The 25,609-nt window shown below is 40.8% G+C and overlaps 2 protein-coding genes across 3 annotated transcripts in view; both read right to left on the minus strand.

The window, feature by feature from the left end:
• The window catches only part of LOC131363164 (SH3 and cysteine-rich domain-containing protein 2-like), a 40,426-nt gene extending 37,237 nt beyond the window's left edge, over positions 1–3,189 (minus strand). For both annotated transcript variants that reach the window (XM_058405452.1, XM_058405453.1), the window contains exon 1: positions 2,665–3,189. In XM_058405452.1, coding sequence (XP_058261435.1) covers positions 2,665–2,754 — 90 coding nt within the window. In that variant the 5' untranslated portion in view covers positions 2,755–3,189. The remainder of the gene's footprint in view (positions 1–2,664) is intronic.
• A 6,768-nt stretch (positions 3,190–9,957) lies between these two features.
• med1 (mediator complex subunit 1) lies at positions 9,958–23,293 on the minus strand. Its single transcript, XM_058406445.1, has 16 exons — positions 23,186–23,293; positions 22,223–22,329; positions 22,041–22,119; positions 21,420–21,474; positions 21,155–21,287; positions 20,506–20,534; positions 20,326–20,397; positions 20,172–20,246; positions 19,923–20,086; positions 18,807–18,918; positions 18,475–18,599; positions 17,998–18,122; positions 17,007–17,208; positions 14,642–14,737; positions 14,435–14,540; positions 9,958–14,266 (listed from the first exon to the last, which is right to left on the minus strand). Exons 1-16 carry the CDS (start codon positions 23,277–23,279, stop codon positions 10,474–10,476), a joined length of 5,367 nt encoding a protein of 1,788 aa, XP_058262428.1. The 5' UTR covers positions 23,280–23,293; the 3' UTR covers positions 9,958–10,473.
• Positions 23,294–25,609: the final 2,316 nt, after the last annotated feature.

Raw genomic sequence — 25,609 nt, forward strand, 5'->3', positions numbered from 1 at the left:
AGTCACACACACACACACACAGTGTCATGCACCCTATTCACTATACACTCAATACAGACCATCATTATTGCTTCACAGTGGGCCTGTCACAAAGCACACCGTCTATTCATTATATATACTACATACACACTATCACCGCTGCACTGTCTCGTGTACTGACTCCTTCTAAAGTATTTGTACAAGCTAATTCTTTTGTTTTTTTACTACACAATGAAGTCCTAAATTTGAGATCAAAACATGAATAGATGATAGACCAGAATTCCTGATATTTACATCTAGATTTGTTAAACAGTGTAGAATATGATGACAGACCACCCCATTTTAAGGTGAGCAAAAGTATTAGAACCACCTGTTTTAAAGTAATTTTAATACCATTTAATATTTGGTTTCAGCTTGTAATAACTGCACCAAACCCAACGCCCACTGACTTCACCAAACTGTTTCGTTCTTCTATAGCGATGCTTTTCCATGTTTGTGCTGCAGCTTGGTTCTTCCTTCAGTTTCCTCTTCAGGAGGTGAAATGCTGCTCACTTGGGTTTGGTGGATGATGTGGTCAGTGTAAAACCTTAGTTGAGTTGGCAATGTGCTTTGGATCATTGTCTTGGGAAGATGTTCATCCCAGTTAGATTTGATGCATTTAGATTTAAATGTTTCGATAGACTTTTGAACCCATTCTGTTGATACCATCATGGCTTACATCATCAATAAAGATCAGTGAGAATGTTCCAGAAGCATCCATGCAAGCCCAAGCTGAGACATAACCACCTCCACGGTGCTTGACTGTATATTGGATCATGGGCAGATCCTTTCTTTCTCCAAACTTTGGCTTTTCATCACTTTGGTAGAGGTTCATCTTGGGTCGAGGAAATTTTGTGGCTCATTTGTGCTTGCGTAATGGCTTTGATTGATTTTCCTCCTTTGCTCAGTGTCATAATGGCTTGCACTTCTCCCATAGACAGCTCTCTGGTCTTCATGGTTTATCCTTTTTTAACAACACATGCAGGTCAAACCCAGAACTCAAACCAAGAGTAGACATTCATGACCATCAATCGTTTAAATAATCTAACAGGACACATCTGGGCGACTTGTTAGTCACATGGTCATATTTTTGAACAAAGGGGTGGTACTGTATGGTATATAGGATTTGTGTGCCAAAAGTAAATGGTTAAGTTCAACTTCTGTTAATTTTTTAGTTCAAATTTTTTGGATGATTTAGTTTTAAAATGTAATTTAATTTCTGATTATCATTTTTGGATAATTGGTTATTAAATATGGGGTAGTACGGTGGCTTAGTGGTTAGCGCTGTTGCCTCAGAACAAGAAGAGGTCCTGGGTTCGAACAGACAGGGGCCTTTCTGTGTGGAGTTTGCATGTTCTCACCGTGCCTGCGTGGGGGTACTCCAGTTTCCTCCCAAAAACATGTACATTAGGTTGATTGGTAATTCTAAACTGCCCATAGGAGTGAGTGTGAGTGTAAAGAAAATGGATGGATGTTATCAATTATTATTATGGTGATGTTTAACTGAATTACCATGGTAACAGCCGCTAGTGATGGCAAAAAACCCATTTACCGTCAATCTGAATGAAGTATGCAAACTTTAGAAATACGGTAACAATCCCGTGAGCACAAATCACAACTTTTGATGTTGGGTGAAATCCTACAATAACACCACATCTAGAAACAAAGGTGCTGAAATGCAGTGGCTGAAAGTGCTTGAGCACTTCTGATAGCAGCAATTTGCTGTTATTATTGTTATATTTCATCTTTTTATTGCTGTGTGTAATCACTTTAGAGAAATAAAAACAAAGAGTAAAAAAAAGAGGTTTAGCCAGTGCAGAGGATGAGTTATCACTGCAGCCTGCAGCATCACCAACACAGTGAAGGTCTGTGAATTAACACTGCTTTATTTTTTTAATGATCTTTTTATTTGGTTCAACTGATAATAACTTTATACTGTTTCAGATTTTGTGTGCACTGAGGATAAAACACTTTTATGTTCAACTTTTTTCTTTCTTCATTTTGTTCTCTCATTTTCTCAGCTTAATTTTGCAAAGAATTTACACAGTGCTGCATTTTGAGTTTTTATAAACTCACTGCTGACTTTATCTGATTTTTTTAATCGCAAAACAACAAAGCCTTTCCACGGGAATACCCTGATAAAATGTCACCAACACATCTTATTTTCACTATTGTATTCCTGAAACACTGATGTTTCTCATGTCCATCCTTCAATTCTTCAGTTCCTTAAACACAGGTTCTTCTTGGTTCTGGCTTCAGTCCTGCATTCATCCCTCCTCCATCACTTTCAGCTTCATCCTTTTACTTTTCAACACCTACATCTTATTCTGTACTACTCTACACTGATATCATCTTTACTTTTGTTGTTTGGTACTCAGCTGTATTCCTGGTCAGCTTAGTAAAGGCTGCAGTGAATCATTAAAACCTCTTTTTATTATTCTCTTCAGCTTTCTAGTTTGCCTGAATGTTTTTTTTTCTGTCCTTAGTCTAATTCTGACGCTGCATATAAAAGTAACCTCACCTTCAGTGAACAAAAACTACAATAATGAAAAATAAATCACTCTTTTTTGCGTCTTGGCAAAGCGCGCGTGCATCCGCTCTGACCGAAACGCATAGGCTGTGCATGGGGCTCGCGCTCTGCCTTACCTTGGATTCGGGCCGAATTGTACCGGAACCCGGTGAACGCTGCAGGTCCCGGTGATGCGGTTCGTTCTCCTTCTCGCCATTTTCTGTCATCTTTTTTGCCCCCACGCGAGACCTGATGAGCCGTGTGTTTTTTCTATGTAACAGAAAGAACGCGCGCGTGCACTCTGACGCAGTTTCACCTCCTAACGTCACCAGCCACCGGGTCTGCGTATCCTGTGCGCGAGACTCCTTTCGACACAAGAAACCCAAAACAAAAGAACCACAAAGTCCCCTGATAAAGAGAGATCTCTCAGATCACTGGGTCTTCATCCCTTCATGGTCTCTGAACAGCTTCATTGTAGTCACGTGCAAACGATCAACGGTTACTTTTTTTTTTAATAATCCATCCTCTGGCGAGACGAAATGGTACAATTTTTTAACGTTAGATACACGTTCACACACACATACACACACACACACACACACTTATATACACACACACACTTCTGCATCCACCCTGCCTCACTCAGCGGCTCTCGCGCTCTCAGAACTTTCAGCACGCACCCTCAGCGATAATTGGACACAATCGGCAGTAGTGTAGTGACGTTGATAAATAGGGCGGGGCTATCGATCAGGTACCAAGAACTGCGGTCCAAATCCGCTCAGACTGATACTGTTAAAAAAAAGCATCACTACAGTGTGTCGAGTAATAAAGCTTAATGCAGATTTAAGTACTTGATGAAAATGAGTTTTGCTAATGTGCTACAATTAGCCACATACTATTACACTGAATATTACGTCACGATCGTACCCTATGGGTCAGTGTAATTGTACTACACTATATTGCCAAAAGTATTCGCTCACCCATCCAAATAATCAGAATCAGGTGTTCCAATCACTTCCATGGCCACAGGTGTATAAAATCAAGCACCTAGGCATGCAGACTGTTTTTACAAACATTTGTGAAAGAACGGGTCGCTCTCAGGAGCTCAGTGAATTCCAGCGTGGAACTGTGATAGGATGCCACCTGTGCAACAAATCCAGTCGTGAAATTTCCTCGCTCCTAAATATTCCACAGTCAACTGTCAGCTGTATTATAAGAACGTGGAAGTGTTTGGGAACGACAGCAACTCAGCCACGAAGTGGTAGGCCACGTAAACTGACGGAGCGGGGTCAGCGGATGCTGAGGCGCATAGTGCGAAGAGGTCGCCAACTTTCTGCAGAGTCAATCGCTACAGACCTCCAAACTTCATGTGGCCTTCAGATTAGCTCAAGAACAGTGCGCAGAGAGCTTCATGGAATGGGTTTCCATGGCCGAGCAGCTGCATCCAAGCCATACATCACCAAGTGCAATGCAAAGCGTCGGATGCAGTGGTGTAAAGCACGCCGCCACTGGACTCTAGAGCAGTGGAGACGCGTTCTCTGGAGTGACGAATCACGCTTCTCCATCTGGCAATCTGATGGACGAGTCTGGGTTTGGCGGTTGCCAGGAGAACGGAACTTGTCTGACAGCATTGTGCCAAGTGTAAAGTTTGGTGGAGGGGGGATTATGGTGTGGGGTTGTTTTTCAGGAGCTGGGCTTGGCCCCTTAGTTCCAGTGAAAGGAACTCTGAATGCTTCAGCATACCAAGACATTTTGGACAATTCCATGCTCCCAACTTTGTAGGAACAGTTTGGAGCTGGCCCCTTCCTCTTCCAACATGACTGTGCACCAGTGCACAAAGCAAGGTCCATAAAGACATGGATGACAGAGTCTGGTGTGGAGGAACCTGACTGGCCTGCACAGAGTCCTGACCTCAACCCGATAGAACACCTTTGGGATGAATTAGAGCGGAGACTGAGAGCCAGGCCTTCTCGTCCAACATCAGTGTGTGACCTCACAAATGCGCTTCTGGAAGAATGGTCAAAAATTCCCATAAACACACCTAAACCTTGTGGACAGCCTTCCCAGAAGAGTTGAAGCTGTTATAGCTGCAAAGGGTGGACCGACGTCATATTGAACCCTATGGATTAGGAATGGGATGTCACTTAAGTTCATATGCGAGTCAAGGCAGGTGAGCGAATACTTTTGGCAATATAGTGTATGTCTGCACGTGCTAATTCCATGCCAACATCTGGTCTCTTTATGATGGCTCTCTGGTTTGAAGATTATGACATGAGAGACTTTCTCGAGTCTATCTCGAATATCGTGATACGACGTTATGACGAGACAAATGCACTTCTCTGAGGTGTATGGAGATCATTCCGTTTAATATTCAGTATGAACTCTGACTTGTAAGCATTGAGGTCTGTATTGTGCTGACAGGCCTCTGTCCTGAAGGCCACTCAGAGTATTAGAACAAACGCATTACTATACACGTGTTCTTGGTAGCTGCACTATTATAGAAAATGTATCAACTACCTTCTGAGTCCAGAACTCAACACTGATTCAATTTTCAATTCAACTGATTTGTATAGCACTTTTAACAATGGACATTGTCTCAAAGCAGCTTTACAGAAGTATAGAAACAAAGACAAAAAAAATATAAAGTTTAAAGTTAAGTTACTATTTTATCCCTAATGAGCAAGCCTGCGGTGATGGTTCAGTATGGACTTATAGTCTGATGACAGTCTTCTGATTGCTCCGTATCAGTACACCACTGATCCTCAATACACCATTATGCAGGTTAGCAAACTGTACATCGATAACCGGCAGACTTTGTGTTAATGGAGGCAAGACAATAACTTTTTAGATAGCAATCATTAAATTTCGGTCACTTTTTTAATCTGTTCTTGAATATAAGTGTAAATAATTCCAGGAGGCATCTATTAAGAAAGACTTTGTAAATAATTATTTGGCAAAAAATGCACACTGTCATATTTTAAATATATTTGAAATATCTTTTATTCATTACTTTATATTATTTTCTTTATCCTCCCATATATCCTTTTACCTACAGTTCCTCAGATATGGTGACAGGATGCAGAAAAGCAGTGTATCATTACCCTTACTCAGATATCACATAGTGGAAAAAAAAACCCCTCAGATGGGCTTTGAGTGTGTGATTATACCAATTACTCTCGCATGAGCTATTAAAAGCCAAGAGGCAGCTTATGTAAGTTCACTGCTGTCTTCTTGGTCGTGTAGTTCATATATAATTTGTTCATAAAAACCTTCTTGTATACACTTAGCATTTTTTTGTAGCTTTTTTCAGCTTACAGACTTACTGTACAGGAAAATTCAAACCCTGAATGGTTGTGTGTACTCTCTGTTTATTTATCTTTGGTTCAAATGCCAGAATTCATGTCTACTTAGTGTTTTACGTTGGATGGCAGCCATTTTAATAAACATCCCAAATGCTAATTGCATTGAACATCTTCTACTGGCTGTGTGTATTTCCCATAAAGCACAAATATCCTTTGTTTATAGAGCTCTATAACGATACAACAGCCAGCAGGGCCCGAGAGACAAGGAAGCGAGATTGGTGGTGCTCTCTTGGTGGGAGGGGCATACTCTCTCCCTGTCAATCACAGTGACACTAGCCAATCATGGGTGTCTATTATTAGTCCATGTGTGGAAGAGAGAGAGCAGAGAGAAGAGAGCTTTCCTCTGAGTGTATTACACTGCTCTCTGAAGCAGCAATTTTGTCTGACTTTACATATTTCAGAGGAAGCTTGTGCTTATAGCTGTTGTATGATAGGGAAGATCAGGATTATGGGTAGGGAAGGGGCAGGATTTATGAAAGGACTGATGCTCTAGGGATACAAGACCTGGAGGATATGGTTCTGTAGAAAATGTGGCATAGAATTCAAATATTTACAATATTTAAAAGATTGAACACATATTTCAGGTACCAGTATTAACATCCTAGGTATGTAAGGTAGAGTCTAGAATCTGGAAGCATAGGACATGCAAGGAAATTTAAATGAGCAACAGTGATCTCTGGGAAGTGTTTTTTTCACATTTGGGTTAATGAAAATTGATAAAGTGTTGAAGATGCAAGACATAATGCACTTAATCTGCGCTTAGAAAATATGCTAGTCCAAATAAATAAATGAATTAATACGAAACAAATAAATCAAGCAGCCTGTAATAGCGTGCCGTCGACATGCAGCGTTCATTTACAATGTAAATTTCAGATTCTGATTTGGTTCAGGAGGCTGAGAGGAGCCTTTGAAATGTGTAGCACTTCTGCTCTTCACGATGAATTGCCTGTTTGTTCACATGCCATCTGATTAATTTAACATTTGTATACAGGTCACGCTTTATACAAAAATCAGGTTTATTTTCAGCACATGCTCTTCCCTCATCAGGAATCAGACTGGGCTCTCACACCACACAGGGCTCTGATGGATGGGTTTTATTGCAGTTTGGAGGGAAAGGTCAGAGTTAATCCAGCACAGAATTAAAACTGATCACTACTGTTACTGAGTACAGTCCGTGTCCTCTCAGAGACCAGGAGGGACGACCCACTTTATTCCAATGCTGCACAGGGTTTCTCAGCAAGAACGCACTCGAACGCAAAAGTATAGAGTATAGAAACTTTACATGCCCTCTCTTCCTGAGAGAGAGACAAAGAAGGTAGAAAAGTACTAAAGCCAAAGAAAGAGTGACTTGAGAGACTAACACATATCGTAGGAGAGAAAATGAGATAAAGAAAAAAGAAGAAGAGAGGAGTGGAGGAGATGAGGAAGAGAGAGAGAGGGGGGGGATTTATGCAAATTTGACCGAAAAGGGGAGATCAGGTGATTTCAATTCTGAGCTGAGAGCCTAATCCACCACCCACCTGCTCTCTCTCTCTCTCTCTCTCTCTCTCTCTCTCTCACACACACACACACACACACGCACACACACACACAAACGCATAGCTGCTTCAGACTTAACACAAGACTGCTTCTCTTGCTAAGCTGATCAACTCTCCTCAAGTGTGCATGTGTGTGTGAGAGAGAGAGATAAAAAAGGCTACTAAATCCCATCCTGTCAGCTACGCTACACATACACACCCACACACACACACAGCCATCAGGCTAATATGGATAAAAAATTGAAATGTGATTTAAAATAGTAAATATTCACAAACAGGAAGTGGTGTATATGGAAGTAAGAACTGAAAAAAAGATGTGTTCTGTGCAAAACATTTATGCCTCATGATACTGAAATGAAATAAATCATGTGTTTGATGCTGATGGAAGATAATATAAAATCTTTTAATCAGGTTCTCCCTCGGCCATGGGATCCAGGATCACTGGGTTATTTTATAAGCTCAAGTTAGATATTAGAAGTTAGATGTGGGATTGAGTTGACGTCACTGGCTGTGTTTATAAGCAGACTAAAAATCCATTATTAATAAATCTGTAATAAAACAGACAAATCAGGGTGAAAAAAACTTTCATGAATGCACCGGTATAAACTAAATTAAAATCTTAATTCTAACAAGGCTCTTTTTTCATTTCAGTGACTTTGCATTGTTCTCATACTGATTTAATGTAAAAGCTGAAAATACGAGTTATACCACTACTACTAATAATCTATAATTTTTTCCATTTTAAATACGGGGTCATTAGATAGATAGACAGATAGATAGAAAGATAGATAGACAGATAGACAGACAGACAGATAGATAAATACTTTATTCACCCCAATGGGAAATTTACATCTTTCAGCAGATTTATATAATTTAAATTTTAAAATTTATATATCTATATCTATATCTATCTATATATATATATATATATATATATATATATATATATATATACACAAAAAGTTAAGGATCTTTGGCTTTTGGGTAAAATTTATGGAAAATGTAAAAAGTTCACGCTACAGTGATATTTTATCATAAAATTATAGACGCCTGTGCCTGGTGGTGTGGTCAGGTACCCTTGCAGGTCGTCTAGTACGCAGACCACGCTGACGTAAATTGTTTCGAATGGTCTGACGTGACACTTGGGTGCCTCTCACCTCCCTTAAATGTGCCTGGAGTTGAGTAGCATTCATCATCTGGTTCTTCAGGGCACTGTTCACAATGAAGCGGTCATCAACGTGGGATGTGGCCAAAGGACGTCCACTTCTATGCCTTTCTGTGACTCTTCCAGTCTCTCTGTATCTCTGTCACAACCTGCTGATGACACTCTGTGACACTCTAAGCTCAGTGGCCACTTCCCTCAGAACATCCTGTTTGAAGCCTCACAATGGCGAGGTACTGTTGATCAATTGTTAGGTGTGGTCTTGGTCTCATGATGTCAAAATGTGAACAGCATGATGAAGAGGACTGTTTAAATACCAATTCTAATTGAACCAAAAAATGTATTGGTCAATTCATGGATCAAACACCAGTTGTGAATTTTGCCGTTAAGCACCTTGTTAGAGAACATCAAGTTATACAAAAAGTACTGAAACACTGAACAGTTGGACATGTGCGTTCAAAAGTGTAGAGAAGGTCAAATTAAGTTCACCTGTAAAGGTTATAAGTGCATTTTAGGTGCATCCTGAAATTTCACCCGAAAGCCGAATATCCTTAACTTTTTGAGAGTAGTGTGTGTGTGTGTGTATATATATATATATACAAACTGTAAATACAGTATATTAAAATATATGCACTTTTTATTTTTCTATCATACTCTGAATACCATCAATTCTCACCACACACTGAAAGAGAAATACAACCCTCAGTCAGTACATTCCTCTGTGTCTCTTCATCCCAGCTGCTCTCGACTAATCACAACGTAGCAGGTGGTGAAAAACATTTTAGAATAAATCTTCATATAGTGATATAATTGGTTCAGTCTATGCATATTACTTTAATTACTGCAGAGAGGAACTTTCACATGGGGGGGCATGGTGTTGTGCATAAAATCTATTTTATTATGCATATGTGAGGTTGTGTTGAATTTCTAAATACAAAGGTAATTACAATTCTGTAATTGTTTGTTCCTGAAAGGCAGTAATGATACAGATACAAACATTCCAAGGAAAGATTGTGAATACAAATTTAATTCCGGGTCTTATTATATCCAAGTCGTAATAAAAATAAAGCTGCTCTGAAATATAATGGGCTTCATCCAACAGGTTCTAAGAAAAGGTATATATATATATATATATATATATATATATATATATATATATATATATATATATATATATATATATATATATATATATATATATAAAAAAGTGTGAATAAAATCTAAATGTAAAAAATAGTTATGAGGTCATTTGCTTTCAGATTTATTCACTAGCCATTATTTTTGAATTGCTGTGTAAAAAACATACAAATATAACTCCATAGTGTCCCCTGTTGGTGGATCAGTCAAACACGTCCAACATGCTTCTCATACTTAAAATTAAAGTTTATTTCAACCATGTGTAATGACCTGTGTATTTACATATGAAGGAGGAAATGCTAATCCTCCTCTGCAAAGCCTAAAAGTACATGACAAAATGAAGAATGTATTCTAATGTTTCAAGAAAATAACGCTTATAAAAGACATGGTTTTTACAATGTGTGCTTCAATGGAATCTTTTAAAAATACAGCACTGTTTTTAAACATAAAAACATGAAACCTACAATGAGTTATTACAAATAATTTAGATTCTTTTAGACAGGTTTATCAACAGTGATCTTCAGTATATATATGTCCATCACCTGTATTGTGACATATGTGACATACAAAACATAATGCATACACCATCCTATTACTCAAAGGTCTGGACTCACTCTTTTCTTTACGGTATCATTATAAAATTGTATAGTTTAAAAAGAATGATCATAATGTTTAAACATTTAAAATGACAGAACCTTCATAGAGGTGCGAAAATACCATGCGCAAAATATACCCGTGGAATAATTTCTATTTGAACGGTTCTAAGTTAGAGCCCGTTAGAGCAGAGTCCATCAGGTCGTCATCCTCGGTGTGCATGTACACAGGACTTGGTCTTGAGGCACGCTCAGAGCTGAGCAATGACATAGGGGGTTCTGAGGAAGACAGAGGAGACCTGGACCAGCTTTCTGCCTTCATCGGGAGTGAAGGGGGACCACAAGACATTACGGATTTCTTCTTCTCCTTGTCTCGATCCCTGTCCCTGTCTCGTTCTCGGTCCCTGTCCCGCTCTCTTTCTTTCTGCTTTTTCTTTTCTTTTTTGTGCTTCTTGTGTTTCTCTCCGAGGCTGACCGACATGTAGTCCTGGTGTGGTTGTAATGGCCTCATGCTCTGATCATCATCAGAGCTGGGGCTGTTCTGATGGGATTTCTCGGCCACTGAACTGCTACCTGACTCGCTCTCACTGTCTGGGAACAGAGGTGTATATCCAGGTGAGCGGCTGTGGCTTGGGGAACTGCGGTCATGCTTTGGTGTTGAGCCACTAAAAAGAGGTGATGCTTTCAAGCCTGAATGCTGTGGGCGCATGGAACCTTCTGCGGATCCGTCACCAGGTTTCTGGAGAGTTACTTTGGACTTGATGCTTGGAGAACCTCCGTCAGGTTTGCTTATGATAATCTTAGCCACACCAGTGCTGCTCACTCCACTGTTTTTTGGGTCCATCATCTTTTTTTCACCAGAGTTTCCTGATGAAAGAGATCCTTTGGATTTTCCTTCTTTTTCAACCTTTTCTCGCTTTGGAGGACCAACATTTGGAGGTAACCCCCCACCCCCACTACCTGTATTGCTGCCAGGACCACCACCTTCTCCACCTCCTTCACACTCCTCCCCACCAATACCACCACTACCAACACTCTTCAACTTGTCTATGACTGCTGTAAGGGAAGGCTTTTTGTTTCGGCTAGGGGACTTTCCCTTGGCATTAGGATTGTTCCCCCCACCTCCTCCACCACTTCCACCTCCTCCTCCGCCACCACCACCCCCACTTCCTCCATACTGCGATTGACCACCAGAGGAAAATGACATGGAGCCAGAGGAAGAGCCAGCAAATGAAGTAGAAGAGGAGGAAGAACCAGAGGAAGAACCACTTCCTAACTGTTTCTGGGAACTCATCCCACCACCAGAAGAGGACTTTGACCCCCCTGAACTCCCACTACCAGAACCAATCGGTGACTTTGCTTTTGAAGATGGTGGGGTTCCTGGAACTTGACCTTGCTGAAGCTTCATTGGAGAGGAAAGTTTGTCCGAACTTCCAGACCGAGAGTGTGAAGGAGAAATGTTAGGCTTAATGCTAGGGTTTATTAGTGATCCAGGTGGTTTGCCTCCTTGGGGCCTCATTTTATTCCCACTAACTGCTCCACTGCTGCCACTACTACCTGAACCTGACATACCATGCTTGGTAATCGGAGAAGAGCCTGGTTTGCCAGCACCCATGCCAAGCGAAGAGCTTTTGGACTGAGGTGGCATGCCACTCCCACTTCCTCCTGTACTTGGTGGCTTAGAACTGTTACCTTGTCCCATGGAACCTTCCATCTTGCTCGTCTTCATTTTTCCTGAAGATGAAGATGAGTGGGAATGGTGGCTTTTGCTGCTGCTCGTGCCACTGGCACCACCAGTACTTCCACTTGCTGAACTACTTGATGTATAACCTCCATGAGAAGATGTTTTTCCCCCTGTTAAGGTTTTAGGGATTTGTATTGTGATTTTAGGTATAGGTGGGGTGGCACCTCCTGGTGGGGTCTGAGAACGACCTGAGCTGCCTGGGGATTTGGATCCACCTCCACTCATTGAACCTCCAGAACTGGCACTCCCACTTGGAGGGGTATAGGGCCGACCCCCAGAACTGTGAGAGGGAGACTTGCCTTCTGGATCAAGCTTTTTACGCTTGGGTGGTTTGTCTTTCGATTTTCCCTCACTAGAAGGTGTGCGACTACGCTTCATCTGTTTTCCTTCTGCAGAGCCTGTTCCTCCTATCACCATTCCAGAGTTACCTACTCCATTATCTTCCTTTGGCCTCATCTGCTGCTGTTTGACCTTTACTTCGCTACTTTTAAAGTCACTGCTAAGTCCTGCCATGCTCAATGTGAGTGGACTCTGTCCACCACCTACATGAGAATGTGAATCGCCCAAATCTGGCCCTGGGCCTAGCAAAGGTTTTCCTCCTCCACTGTTCCCACTAAAAACCATGCTAACATCAAAAGCGTCCTTTAGGGTGGCATCTGGTGTGCTACGGCCATGTGAAGTTGGATTCTGTGGGGTACCTGAAGGTGTGTTCTGCTGACTTCCCCCACTGAAGCTCTTCACAAGGTCAAGATCTGGCTCTGGACTGGGTGAACTGTCATCAAAGTAACTTGCATGTGAGAAGGTTCCCTGACCAGGCAGCAACTCAGGGTTGAAGTCTGTATCTGGAAAGAAATTACTCGAAGAAGCATCACTATTTGGAGTAGCTGCAGTAGCAGCCTCTGCAATTAAATCCACTGGATCAGTGTAGGTGTTTTCATTGCTGTTGGTGTTAAACAAATCAGCCTCAAATACTGCACTACCCTGACCTGAGCTAGAGGAATCCCTTAGTGGAGTGTCTAAGGAACCCCCTTCTTCCCCACCCATGTGATGCTGCCCATGGCTGCCTCCGCACCCTTTTGTAGCTGGATCAGGAATATCAGACAGAATGTCATTAATGTCAGGACCAATACTTTCAGAGCTAGAGAGGCGCACCATGCGAGGTATAGATCCCGGCGGTTGTGTCTGAGCTTGCGTCTGAGACTGGACATGTGACTGTGGGTGGTATGACATTCCAGGGCCTGATGGTGGAGTCCCACACTGGCTTGGAGCTGGGGTAATACTGTGTGGAGTGTCCAACCCATCACCTGGAAGATTGACATCAAAGATGGGATTCTGAGAGGCATCAACATCCATGGAAAAAAGCTCACGGTGGAAATCATCTTCAGTGGGGGTGTGGGTGTGATGGTGCTGCTGACTTATGCTTCCCATTTGCTGGTGTTGAGACTGCTGTTTCATTCCCATCCCTCCCCCTGTTCCCATCAGGCCCTTATCAGTGCCCCTTGGTCGCTTCTTCTTGCCTTTGGTGCCGCCTCCAGGACATGGCTGTCCTTGGCTGTCTGTGCGAGGCGAACCAGAAGAGTTTTGTCTCTCCAGAGGGCTGCTACCATACAGGACAGCAAAGTCCTGTGAGGGGTTGTCTTTCAACAGGTTCATCAGCATGGGATGATTTTTGGTATTGCTAGCAGGTGACGTGGTTGGTGGTGGTGTCTGGTGTGGCTGTGAGCCGGTAGATCCCTGGGGAGTGGGACTAGGCTCTACACTTCCTGTAATCTTGAGAAGACTTGTGAGTATAGGGTTCTGAGTCACCTTGCTAAAATCATCTGAACCATGGCTATGCTGGGGTGGAAGCTGCTGCTGCTGCTGACTTCCTATCTGACCCATGGTGTCCACAACTGAACTACCTTGGTGGTTCATGTTGAAAAGGGAGCTCATTGGGCCTTGGAATGGCCCACTTGCAGCCAAATTCCCAGCACTACCACCTCCTGTAGGTGTAGTAGCACCCCCTACACCAGGCAGGCCCACAGTGTTGCTCCCATCAGGTACTGTGCCCATACCCATGTACCCAGGGCTACCTGTGGGTGGAAGGGTCTTTTTCACCATAGTCTCCACAGTTTCTGCTATTAGGGACAAGGCTGGGGTGTCTGCCTGGATCGTCTCTGCCTTGCGACGGATAGCTCGCATTGTCACAGGGATGGACATGCATCTGAAGAGGTTAAAAGTATAAATTAATTTCTTTACCACTATTTAATATACTTCTGATGTCCAACAGATAATATTTCAAATACATGATACCTATACACATACTAGCTAGTAGATTATTTAGTGTTCTAAAACAAGCTAAAATGTAATATGAGCACACTATAGCACTTACCGCTGAACCACCTTGGTAATGAATTCATCTGTGCAAATCAAAGCATCAGACAAACCCTTATACAGCTTACACGATACCTGCCGTGAGTCGATTACCTCCATTACAACTGGGAAACACACAGAGAGCAAAAAGGCAAACAAAACAGTTTAAGAGGAGATCAGTCACTCTGACTGCTGATTTTGAAATTGAATTAAAATGAATCCTCACCACAAACGAGGGACTCATTCACAGGATGCTGGAAGGACACACTGAAGCTAGAGTCCGTCAGTGGACAGACCTCAAACTGCAGTAGACCAGGAGTATCTACAGAAATGACAGTCACATATTAGAAAATGCCGTCATATAATTACAGCTCATTTCTGCCAAATACTATGATTGATATATATATATATATATATATATATATATATATATATATATATATATATATATATATATATATATATATATATATATCCAGTTTTATGGCTTTATAATAATGTGCTCTTTCTCTACAAAAAAAAAAAAAAAAGATTGTAGTGATATGCCATTATTTTTTTAAGAGAAGGCTGGATAATGTGATGACAGAAATTCTCAGTGTAGCAGTACTGTGTTGTGTAAAATAAAATTGAAAGTGAAAAACAGGTTGTGCAAAAGTCTGGCCACCCTCTCATTGGTGTGAATTTGAATACATGTAGTCACTTAATACTTAATACTAATTGATTGCAATAGAAAGAAAAAAAGAAACAAGTGAAACCAATCATGAAAAAAGATATTTGAGGTAGCTGATTGGTAGGTGTGCTTTTCCTTCATCTCTATGGAAAGGTAGCAACATGGGAACCTCAAAAGAACTCTCTAATGACCTAAAACTAGGATAATTCATCAACATAAATTAGGAGAAGGATACAAAGAGTTGTCTCAAAGGTTTAAAGTCTCCGTCTCCATCATGCTGTGGGGCTGTGTGGCAAACACAGGTACTGGAAACCTTGGATTCCACCCAGAGTCACATGGATTCCACCCAGTATCAGCACATTCTCAAGAACAATGTTCAAGAATCGGTCAAGAAGTTGAAGTTACACCGGGGTTGGTTGTTTCAGCAGGACAATGACCCAAAGCATTGTTCCAAATCTACCAAGGAATTCATGCACAGACACAGATACAATATTCTAGAATGGCCATCCCAGTCCCCAGACTTGATCATCATCAAAAATCTATGGACTGATTTGAAAAGGGCTGTCCACGCTCGCCAGCCATTAAACCTGACTGAAGTGGAGAAATTTTGCAAAGAAGAATGGTCCAAAATACCTGCAGGCAGAATTCAAGGACTTATCACTGGCTATAAGAGGCTGTTATTTCAGCAAAAAGTGGCTCTACTAAATATTGATGTCATTATTTAATTAGGATGCCCAAATTTTTGCACCTGTCTGTTTTTGTTATGATTTACTTTGCATTGTATCTGTTGATTAAATAAATGTTATTTCAGAACCGAAATGTTGCTGTTTCCATAAGCTATAAATATCCAAATGAAGTTGCTACTTTGAAAACCCAGCAGATTATAAATTGAATTTCTGGGGTGCCCAAACTTTTGCATAAAACTGTATATATATGCAACGTATAAGCATGGAAATAATAGAATCAAACATATGTAGCGTTGGAGGGAACGAAGCACAAATCTGGCTTTATTGAAGGTATCACACGTCTATCATATAATTGCTAGTTCTCAAAGCTTAGGCTTTGGCATTTAAATATCTTTTTTAACTGAGAATGTGAGAGTGGCTGGTCATTAACAGGATCACAACATGCCAAACAGGCATTCACAAACATGGAACAGTGAAGTGTGCGTGAAATAAGAGCACTTCTGTTCTGGCAACAGTTAAAACAGAGAAACATGCACCTCCTTTCCACTCTCTCCCTAGTATCTGCAATCATTCATTTTATTAAAGCAAAAGAGGCAATAACCTAAAATGTACATTAAAAGAACCAAGAATTTGTTTAATTTATTCTGCCAATATGAGTTTGAATAAAAATTTAAGCAAATTAAAGAAACAACTTGCTTTAATTCTTCTCGTTATTATTATATACTTTCTTTCTTAACGCCATGCCAGCTTCTATGGCTATACTCATGGCAAGAGTCAGTTTTTTTATTCAATGTTAAAACTACATAAGATGTTTAAGATTAACTTTTTTTAGGAATTTTAAAACCGAAGATGGGTTTGTTATTATTATTATATTAAAATATAAAAAAGGTAAAACAAAACAAAATAAAACCACAAAAGAACCCCACAAATCACCCCCCTCCCCCACCCATTGATCACATGATAACTCTCTACTCATATTGGGTAACTGTTTGCTCATACTGGGTAACTGACCAATCATATGGGTCAACTGTCCAATCCAACTGGGTAAGTGCCTAATTGTAAGGAATATCTGTCTGTATGGTGTAGCTGTCTGATCTCATAGAGTAACTGTCCCTGTAGCTACACCATATAAAACACAATATGCAGAATATATTCACTTCATTCAGTGATTAACTACATATACTCTAAATAATCATTCAAGTCATCCAGTAAATTATTTGAGGCCACAGACTCACCTTCCTTTATGTAGGTTTTTTTTACGCAGCTGCCAATCAGAGTGTTATAAGCTGCTTGGTGTCTTATGATGTCCAGCAGAGCAGGCACATGAGCAGGATGTCGAAAGGGGATTTTGGAGACCAGTGACCCCTGCAGAGATTTCCCATCCTGTACTGGGGCATCTCCATTCAGAAAATAGCAATGCTGCTGTCCTGGCAGAGACTTGATAAAAAAAAAGGTTAATAGGTTAGACAGTGACGCTGTACGGTAGATAGAAGCTCAGTTGCATTTGCAACACCAGGGTATGTGTCTCATGGGCCATCACAGCAGGGACTACCGAGGCTGTGGTGACCTCATCACCCAGTGGGCTTGCATCAAATAACTGGTCCAGTGAACAATGGGACAACATAAATTTTTGATATTTACATCTAGATGTGTTAGTTAAAGAACATGGAAACTTTTATTTGAAGATTCAAAGCTATAAAAAGACCCCCAAAAAACTGGTTTAATATACTTATTGCAAAAAAGGGATACAAAAACCAAATATAAAGTGCATTGTAATACTATCAGTTCCAATACTTTTGGGTGGTCTGCCACTAATGGTGTATGTTCTAAGTTGTTTACCACATCTACATGAAAATAAAAAATAAAAGCGGAAATTCTGAACTACTGACTCGTATTCATTTTTGATCTTTAATCCCAAATGTCTTCATGTCTAGAAAAAGCAAAAGAACTGGCCTGAGCATTTACAATGCTTTCTTAGCAATAGTAGAGGGAACTGTATTTGATACAAGATATAAGCCATGTTATGTGTATTTAAAGTGTTTATTTTCTTCTAAAATATACCTAGCTTATTAAAACATTTCACACATCCTGCCCTACATCACTGATACTGGCCAAAGCTCCAAACTGCTCAAGGTCTTTTCATAAACTGTCAGTAGATGTCAAATCAGTCTCAGTTAAACACATTTGTAATAAATCTTCCATTCGCATTACACAGTCACTACTCACTGCGTAAAATCTCATGAACCGGGCCGATGTTGGAGTGGTGCTGCCATCTTCTTCACTGGACTGGCTTTTGATGATGAGGTCATATAATGGGGACAAGGCAGGAACTGATTCAAACACTGGGATACCTACAACAAAGAACACAATTTGACTACTCGAATGCACATACAATGGCTACTCATGGAGACATGAATATACAGCTAGTTACAAAAGGATCCCAGTTTGTTGGTGCCTTGAGTGAGTTCATGGAAGGGTGTGATGTGATGATTGACAAGTGATGCTAAAGTGGTGGCTATAAGTGCAGATTACTTGCTAACAGAAAACTAATTTAGAGCAGAAACAAGATCCAATATCAGTGTACAGAATGACAGACAAATGATTCTGTGTCTGACTCATGAAAGCTAAGCTCCTCCCACTAGCCCATTATTGACATCCCAATATGCAGGACACATGTCATTCTGTTCCAGGTCTCCATTTTACCTGTAACACTGCCCATTTTGTGAATGAAGGACAGGGAAAAGGGCATGGGTTTCTTCATCTTCAAGAAGAAACATGCTGGCAGGTCTACACAGTTAGAGTTTGACGCAGGAGAAAATGTTGGAGTCCTAAACAAAAAAGTAGTGGGAAAGAATGTTATATTCAACAGAGACTTCCCGTTCATCTCTAAATTATTGCCTTAAGATAATTTATATGTAAACAATAGATTAAACCACTGCAAAGAAATAAATTACGCACACCGCATACATTCACATAAAATATACAAGCTTAGGAGACACGGTCATTTTCTAAAACCAAAAAAACCTAAAATTTACCCTTTGTTATCCACCGGATGAGATCCAGTGATGAGAGGCGCGATGGGAAGTTTGTAGACAGTTGATGTTCCCTCCACTGTCACGGACACGGCCACCCCCAGAGAACGAGGGACTAAAAATAAATACATAACAGTAAATAAAGATTAAATTGCATGCTTCAAATAGCACACGACAGTCTATATATAACACAGACTGAACACTTACATCACACGTTGGTCCTCAAATGCACTAAATATTCAAGTTAAAAAAAGATCTTTACTTATATACATTGTGTAATTTGTTGAGAACAAAATCATGTGACAATGGTCAATGGAAACCAAAATCAGCAACCCAGTGAGGGCTGGAGTCAAAAATTTGAAATCACAAGCTGATTCAACTGGCATGAAATTCATCAGAGCAATTCACAATGTAAGTCAGTAGTGTGTATGACCCCATGTGCCCGGGCATGCTCCTGATGAGATGGGTGATGTTGTCCTCTCAGACCTGGATCAGAGCACCCCTGAACTCTTAGACAATTTGTGGAACTACTTGGTGGCTTTCGGATGCTTCATAACGTCTCAGAAGTTCTTTACTGGATTCAGGTCTGGTGTACATGAGGGCCGGTCAATGGCATCAATGCCTTCATCATCCAGAAACTGCCTACACACTTTGACCACATGAGGCTGGGCACTGTCTTTCACCAGGATAGCATTCCAGCATAGGGTCTGCCAATGGCTCTGAGAAATTCATCCAGCAATAAAGGAATCGTTGGCTCAAACACTCAAACAATATACCTCCCCACACCATCATTGACCCACCACAAAACCTGGATAATGCTGCTGGCAGCATAACTTTCCACACGGCACTTTCACGTCTGTCCCATCAATGTGAACCTACTTTCATCCAGAATGGGCCACCAAATGATGGACCTGCCAGTTCTGGTGTTCTCTGGCAAATGCCAATTGTGCTGCACAGCACCCTGAGCACAGGACCCATTAGAGGATGTCAAACTACTACAATAAACTAGACATCAACATGATTAAATGGTTTCCATGCAGATGATGTTAGCACTCCGTGGTTTTCATTGTGTTTGCTGCATGAGGAACTGACTGTGTTGCTATAAATGCAAAAGCTCACTGGTTGTGTCGGTATAGTTAAGCTGAGCGCCGGTTCCCTCCTCAAAAGTGTCGTAAGGCGAGACGTAGCACTGCAGGGACATAAGATGGCCACCACTCCTTGAGGTCAGCAGACCGACACTGCCGTGCAGGATCGTCTCTACCGTGTTAGCCTTTGTGGCTATCCTGCAAGAAACAAGACCATGAACAAAAATGTTTAAATGTTTTAGTGTCACAGTGTTGATACGAATATCCTTTTATTCACACACACCTGAACATGTGCATCATTTTAGTAAGGTCCAGCTCCAGGGACTGCAGGGCCAGATACATTTTAGTCTTCAGTTTGCTTTATGAGAAAAAAAATTGTATTAATGAGTTGTTATACTCAAATATCCCACATCTTTTTAATATCAATGATGACCCACTTGTCTCCTGGAAGCTTGTACAGGTTCACGAGACCCTTCAGGTGTTTGGAGAATTCCTCAAAGTTTTTCTCTCTATGAGATCATAAAACATCGCTGTGTGACACATGAAACTCTTACACACACAGAGTTCAGTCAGAGTTTATCCAGAATTCATGTGTTTAAGTGTTTATTTCTCCTTACCTCAGATGTTGTATGAGCTCCGGACAGCTCTACACAAGAGAAAAGTAAGAGTTGGTGTTTGTAAAGAAAATTAGAGCTCAGTGTGTAGACATGGAACGTTCGTTGTCAGACTGTCTGAACATTAAAGAGTTAAAGTAGCAGTCTGTAATAATAGTGGGAATTACATTTATTTGAACATGCTCTTTAAGAAAACGAGGTGGAGCTCTGTTCTAGAGAACGTGTTGGATATAATTTAGATTAAACAAAATGATGATGGAATTATTGCAGATGTAGAAACACTTTTCCCCCATCTCTCCCTCTCTGTCTCTATGCCTGTGCTTCTCATCCCCCAGTTCTCTCTCTCTCCTCATCAATCCTCCTCTCTTTGCCTTATTCTCCATCTTTCTCTGTCTACTTCTCCGTCTTTGTCTCCTCATCACGCACCCCTGTCTGATTTCCTCGTTATCTTTTTGTTTTTCTCTGCCCCCAGTCTCTGTGTCTCCCTCTCCATTTCTCTCTGGTTGTCTCTCACCCTTCTTTTCTCTTTTCCCATCATTTGCTTGATTATCTTTCCCTGCATCCATCTCTGTCTTCACTCATCTCTTTCCCAGCTCTCTTTCTCCATCTCCCTGTTACTGTCCTCTTGTTTCTCCATGTTTTTCTCTCTCACCGCAGGGTTTTCTCCATGATGAGCCACTTTGACATCGATCAGTTGGCCTATGGTGTCCAGCTGCACTTCTACATAGAACATGTCAGAGGTGATGTAGCACTCTGTTTCTGAAGGACTCAGGTGTGACCCCAACCTGCCGGAACAAACAACAAACCGAGAGTGAAACTGTGTGATCATGTGTGAATAGATTGTGTGAAGGGATCAGCGGATAGCATCAGGTGAAGGGTTTTTGTGAAGGGATCACAGGCATCACAGGGACACTCACATATTCTGACGGGCGATGGACTCCAGGCGATCGGTCATAGATGCCAGTGAGGTCACTGTAACCATAAATAAATATATATGATACATACAATAACATAAGTATAAACATATACATCAGCAGAAGACGCTCCACCCTTAGCAGTAAACAAGGGGCATAAGTCTCACTGTGATTCTGCTATAATTTCATTTTGGAATTTAAGAAAAAATGATGATTAATGCAAAGGAAGTAAACACAGGCAAATAAAGCTAAAAGCTGTTCAGAAATTGTAATACATATACTGGTGGAATCAATATTATCAGACCACACACAGGCCTATTTAACCAATCAGAATGCGGCAAAACAATCAAACAAAAACAGTGTTACCATATTTTATTTTGAACTTTTTATCTACTTATAGTTCAATATTGTGGAAGATCAGCAAGAAAAGTTAGTTCCTGTTATCACGTACACTACAGCATCTATAACCATCATTATTCCCTCACTATACCTCAGGTTACAACTTCACCTCTGACCAGTTACAAAGCACTGACACTGGAGACTCATGCGTGTTAAACAAACACCTCCTTAGAGAAACCTTCATTGTATTAACGATACAACGATTGGACATTTTAGTGCTCTTACCTTTAAGTGCCCTTTGAAGCGTCTCTAAACAGTTGAGCAGGAGCTGGTGACCTGCCGAGTTCATCACACCACGCTTTTCCTACACACACACACACCTTTATTAAAACTCAGTGTGTGAGCATGGAAAATGCCTTGAACAATACAGTTATGACTTATAACACTACACACACTTCAACACACACCATGGCTGTGCGGACGACTTTGCTGGTTTCCTGCCATGGCCGTGAGGCGTTGTGTTTGGCGTGCAGCCTCTCCAGCAAAGCAGAAACACGACTCTGCTTCTCTGCTTCTGCAAACACATATTTATATTCATAGGCTGAAAATCTCATATGCTACTCCACACAGTAATCCTCTACAGGTACGACTCACAGTGAGTGAAGTACTGCGAGGATTAATATATATTCTACATTTCCAACAGTGTGATAATTAGGTCTGATTTAAAATAAAGCTTCCTTCACTTTATGGAATTATATATATCTATAGAGGAGTCTAGTTTGTACTTCCTCGAGTTGTCAAATCATAAACCATTCTTTATGTTTATACAGGGTATATAAAAGATGACCAATTGAGAAAAAAAGGAAACATTTCTCCCAGTTTTAGTTTCCCTCATCTCTCCTCCTGTTTCTTCTGGGGTTTTCCCATGGTATTGAGTTGCACCACATAACATAAATAATATTTGGGGCTCCTTCATTTTTACTATAACTGACTTTAGACTCAATACTCTAGAAGAGAAAGTGTACTGCAAAACAAACCCAAACCACTTCCTTCCCTCAATAGTATAGTATTGCAGAACTGCTCGATCCTGAAGATATTCTATACATAATAATGTTCAATTCAGCTCCCTTTATATATTTTTATATATATCCTTTATATATAATCTACACATAATACGGAACAGAAGTTTGACCCTGTGTAGTGTGCACTTTTTTCACTTAATACCCATTCAGGAGTAATCGTCCGCCTACAGGAGCCATTCAAAACAAAAACAGCTACCGCTAACCAGTCTACGTAGCACTGTGGCTAATGCTAGTTGAGTTAGCAGTTACGTAGCGCAGGGATTGTTTACCGAGAAGGCGCCTAACAAACTCTTACTTATATTCAGTCGAATGGGTGTACGCTATTAAGACATAGTTTGTGCTCCATACCGGTGCCTTCCTCTACTTTGACCCGGTCCAATGCAGGTTCTCTTGCGGGACTGCTGCTTCGTAGCGCCGCCGCCGCCGCCGCCATCTTCCCCATTAAAGCGTCGCGTTTCTGATGACGCAACGAGATGGGCGCGCTCCGTCGCGTTGTTTTTGACGTAGCTAAACATGACAGAATATATATATATATATATATATATATATATATATATATATATATATATATATATATATATATATATATATATATAAGCATAGTACACCAGGGCCTGCTAGGCCAGCTAACATTAATTATATGAGTGCTAACTCTAAAGCCTTCTCAAAACAAAGATTAGTAGTGTAAAGACTATAAATTAACCCAAGTATTGTGTTCATATAGTAACTGAAATAAAGCTGATACTGCTTTAAATGAATTTAATAGTAGAGAAGAGTGTATTTTACTTGCTGTTTACAGCCATGTTGATTTGGTGTCACTCTGTAAACAGGGAAAATACTGGTAGTTAAAGTATCTGTCTGTTAAGGGGGTGATTTTAACGCATCATGAGTGTGCACAGTCCGATGACTACACAAATTACACAAAATTACAGATGATCCTTAAGAAACCTTGAGTTTATTGTTTTCTGGATTGTGAAAAAGCATTTCTGAATGTTTGTGTGTGTGTGTGTGTGTGTGTGTGTGTGTGTGTGTGTGTGTGTGTGGTGTTCTGTGATGGATCAGTGTCCCATCCAGGTTGAATTAGTTTCATTCCTTATGTTCCATGTTATGTCCGATATTTATCCCTTACAGTGAACAGATTTATTTATTGAACATATATTTTCTGGGTAATTAGACTTTATAGCGTTTACATTTATATTTGATCCACATTGATTATATTTGATTACCTACAAAAACAAACAAACAAACAAATAAAAAAAACCCAGGTGAATGCAGAAGCAATGGCTTGTCGTTGTAGTAACAAAGCAATAACACTAGAGGGCGCCATTGACGAAGACATTCATTACAGCAGGCCAACGCTTTAAATATCAGCAAGAGTGGTCAATCATTATTATAATTTTTTGTGTTTTATAAAATTTTTTATCATGCATCAAAAATATAATGTTGCTTGAGGAATATGTGTGAGTAGAAGGAAGACAATGTGGGGGAAAAATCTTATTAAAACATTTAAAATAGACAAAATAAAGTGTAAGAAAAACCTTGTGTGAAAGAAAAATGTAATTAAGGCAACGGCTAAGGTAAGCTGAGTAAGAGTAACATGGACTAAGGTGTGACCGTGTGAGAGTGTATGTGTTGGGTACTGTGTGTGTGTGTGTAATTGATGTGTCTGCTGGGAGCTAGCAGGGGAAGGACTTGGCGCGAGTTGAGTAAAACGGAGGGGACATAGACAGGAGGACTGAAGCCGTGCCATCAATCAGAGGGCATTTCACCCCCCCCTTGCTGGCATGAGGGTGTGTGAGAGGGGCACATGGGCACGTGGGGCACGTTCACTGGTGGTAAATAACCCTCACTTGCCCCCCTACCCGCTATACAGTTGGCACAGAATCTCTTTGATTGCGTGCCATTAAGATCTCCATCAATCCGCCATCTTGATTGTGAATGTTAATCCGCCATTTTGGCTCAGCTGCGTTTATTTTCCCAAAGTCTGCGAACCAGAGTGGAAATTGTAGTTTTTTTGCAGAGGAGCAACGTAATGACCTAATCTTAACACACACCCTCAGAGAGAGAGAGAGAGAGAGAGAGAGAGAAAGAGAGAGGAATACACACTTTGTTTTATTATCCACACCATCATAATCACGCTTTATCCAACCCTCTTCATTTACCATCTAATAAGCCTCATCCCACACACTTCATCCAACAGGTTTCATTCCCCATGCCTCACACCACACACCTCAACCAACATTCTTCATCCAAATGATTTGAGCATTCATCACGCCTCCATTTAACATCGCCACATATAACACACATCATTCAACATGTCTCAGCCAACACGCTTCATCCAACACACAGCAAACAACATGCCTCATACAGCATGCTTCATCCTGTGTGCTTCATCTAACAGCATGCCTTCACCCAACAAATATCATCCAATACGCTCAATTCAATGTATATAACTCTTTGGACAACAAGCAGCTTTACAGAAATATGGATATAAATTTTACATTTAGAAATGTATCCCTAATGGGTGAGCCAGGGGCGACGGATGCAAGGAAAACCTCCCTGAGGTGACATGAGGAGGAACTAGACTCAATAGGGAACCCATCCTCATCTGGGTGCCACCTGATAACTGTGATTATAAATAATACCCTTCTGTAAATGTGTACTAAATGGCCAAAAAATGCAATTGTGTAACCAGGAAATTCATTCTCGTTTTAACTTGAAGTCTGTTGTTGTCCACAGCAGTCTCAAGTATCTTTAGGCTGTCCATGTGGA

This window comes from Hemibagrus wyckioides, linkage group LG13 (genome assembly GCF_019097595.1).
Source record: "Hemibagrus wyckioides isolate EC202008001 linkage group LG13, SWU_Hwy_1.0, whole genome shotgun sequence".
NCBI classification, from domain to species: Eukaryota; Metazoa; Chordata; class Actinopteri; order Siluriformes; family Bagridae; genus Hemibagrus; species Hemibagrus wyckioides.

Bases quoted from the DNA above. Each gene is read 5' to 3' on its own strand.
- med1 (XM_058406445.1), bottom strand. From the start codon at position 23,279: ATGGGGAAGATGGCGGCGGCGGCGGCGGCGCTACGAAGCAGCAGTCCC. The intron at 22,330-23,185 runs GTATGGAGCACA...ATGTGTTTGCAG, and splicing joins CAAAGTAGAGGAAGGCACCG to AAGCAGAGAAGCAGAGTCGT. The intron at 17,209-17,997 runs GTGAGTAGTGAC...TTTTTTATCAAG, and splicing joins GGTTCATGAGATTTTACGCA to TCTCTGCCAGGACAGCAGCA.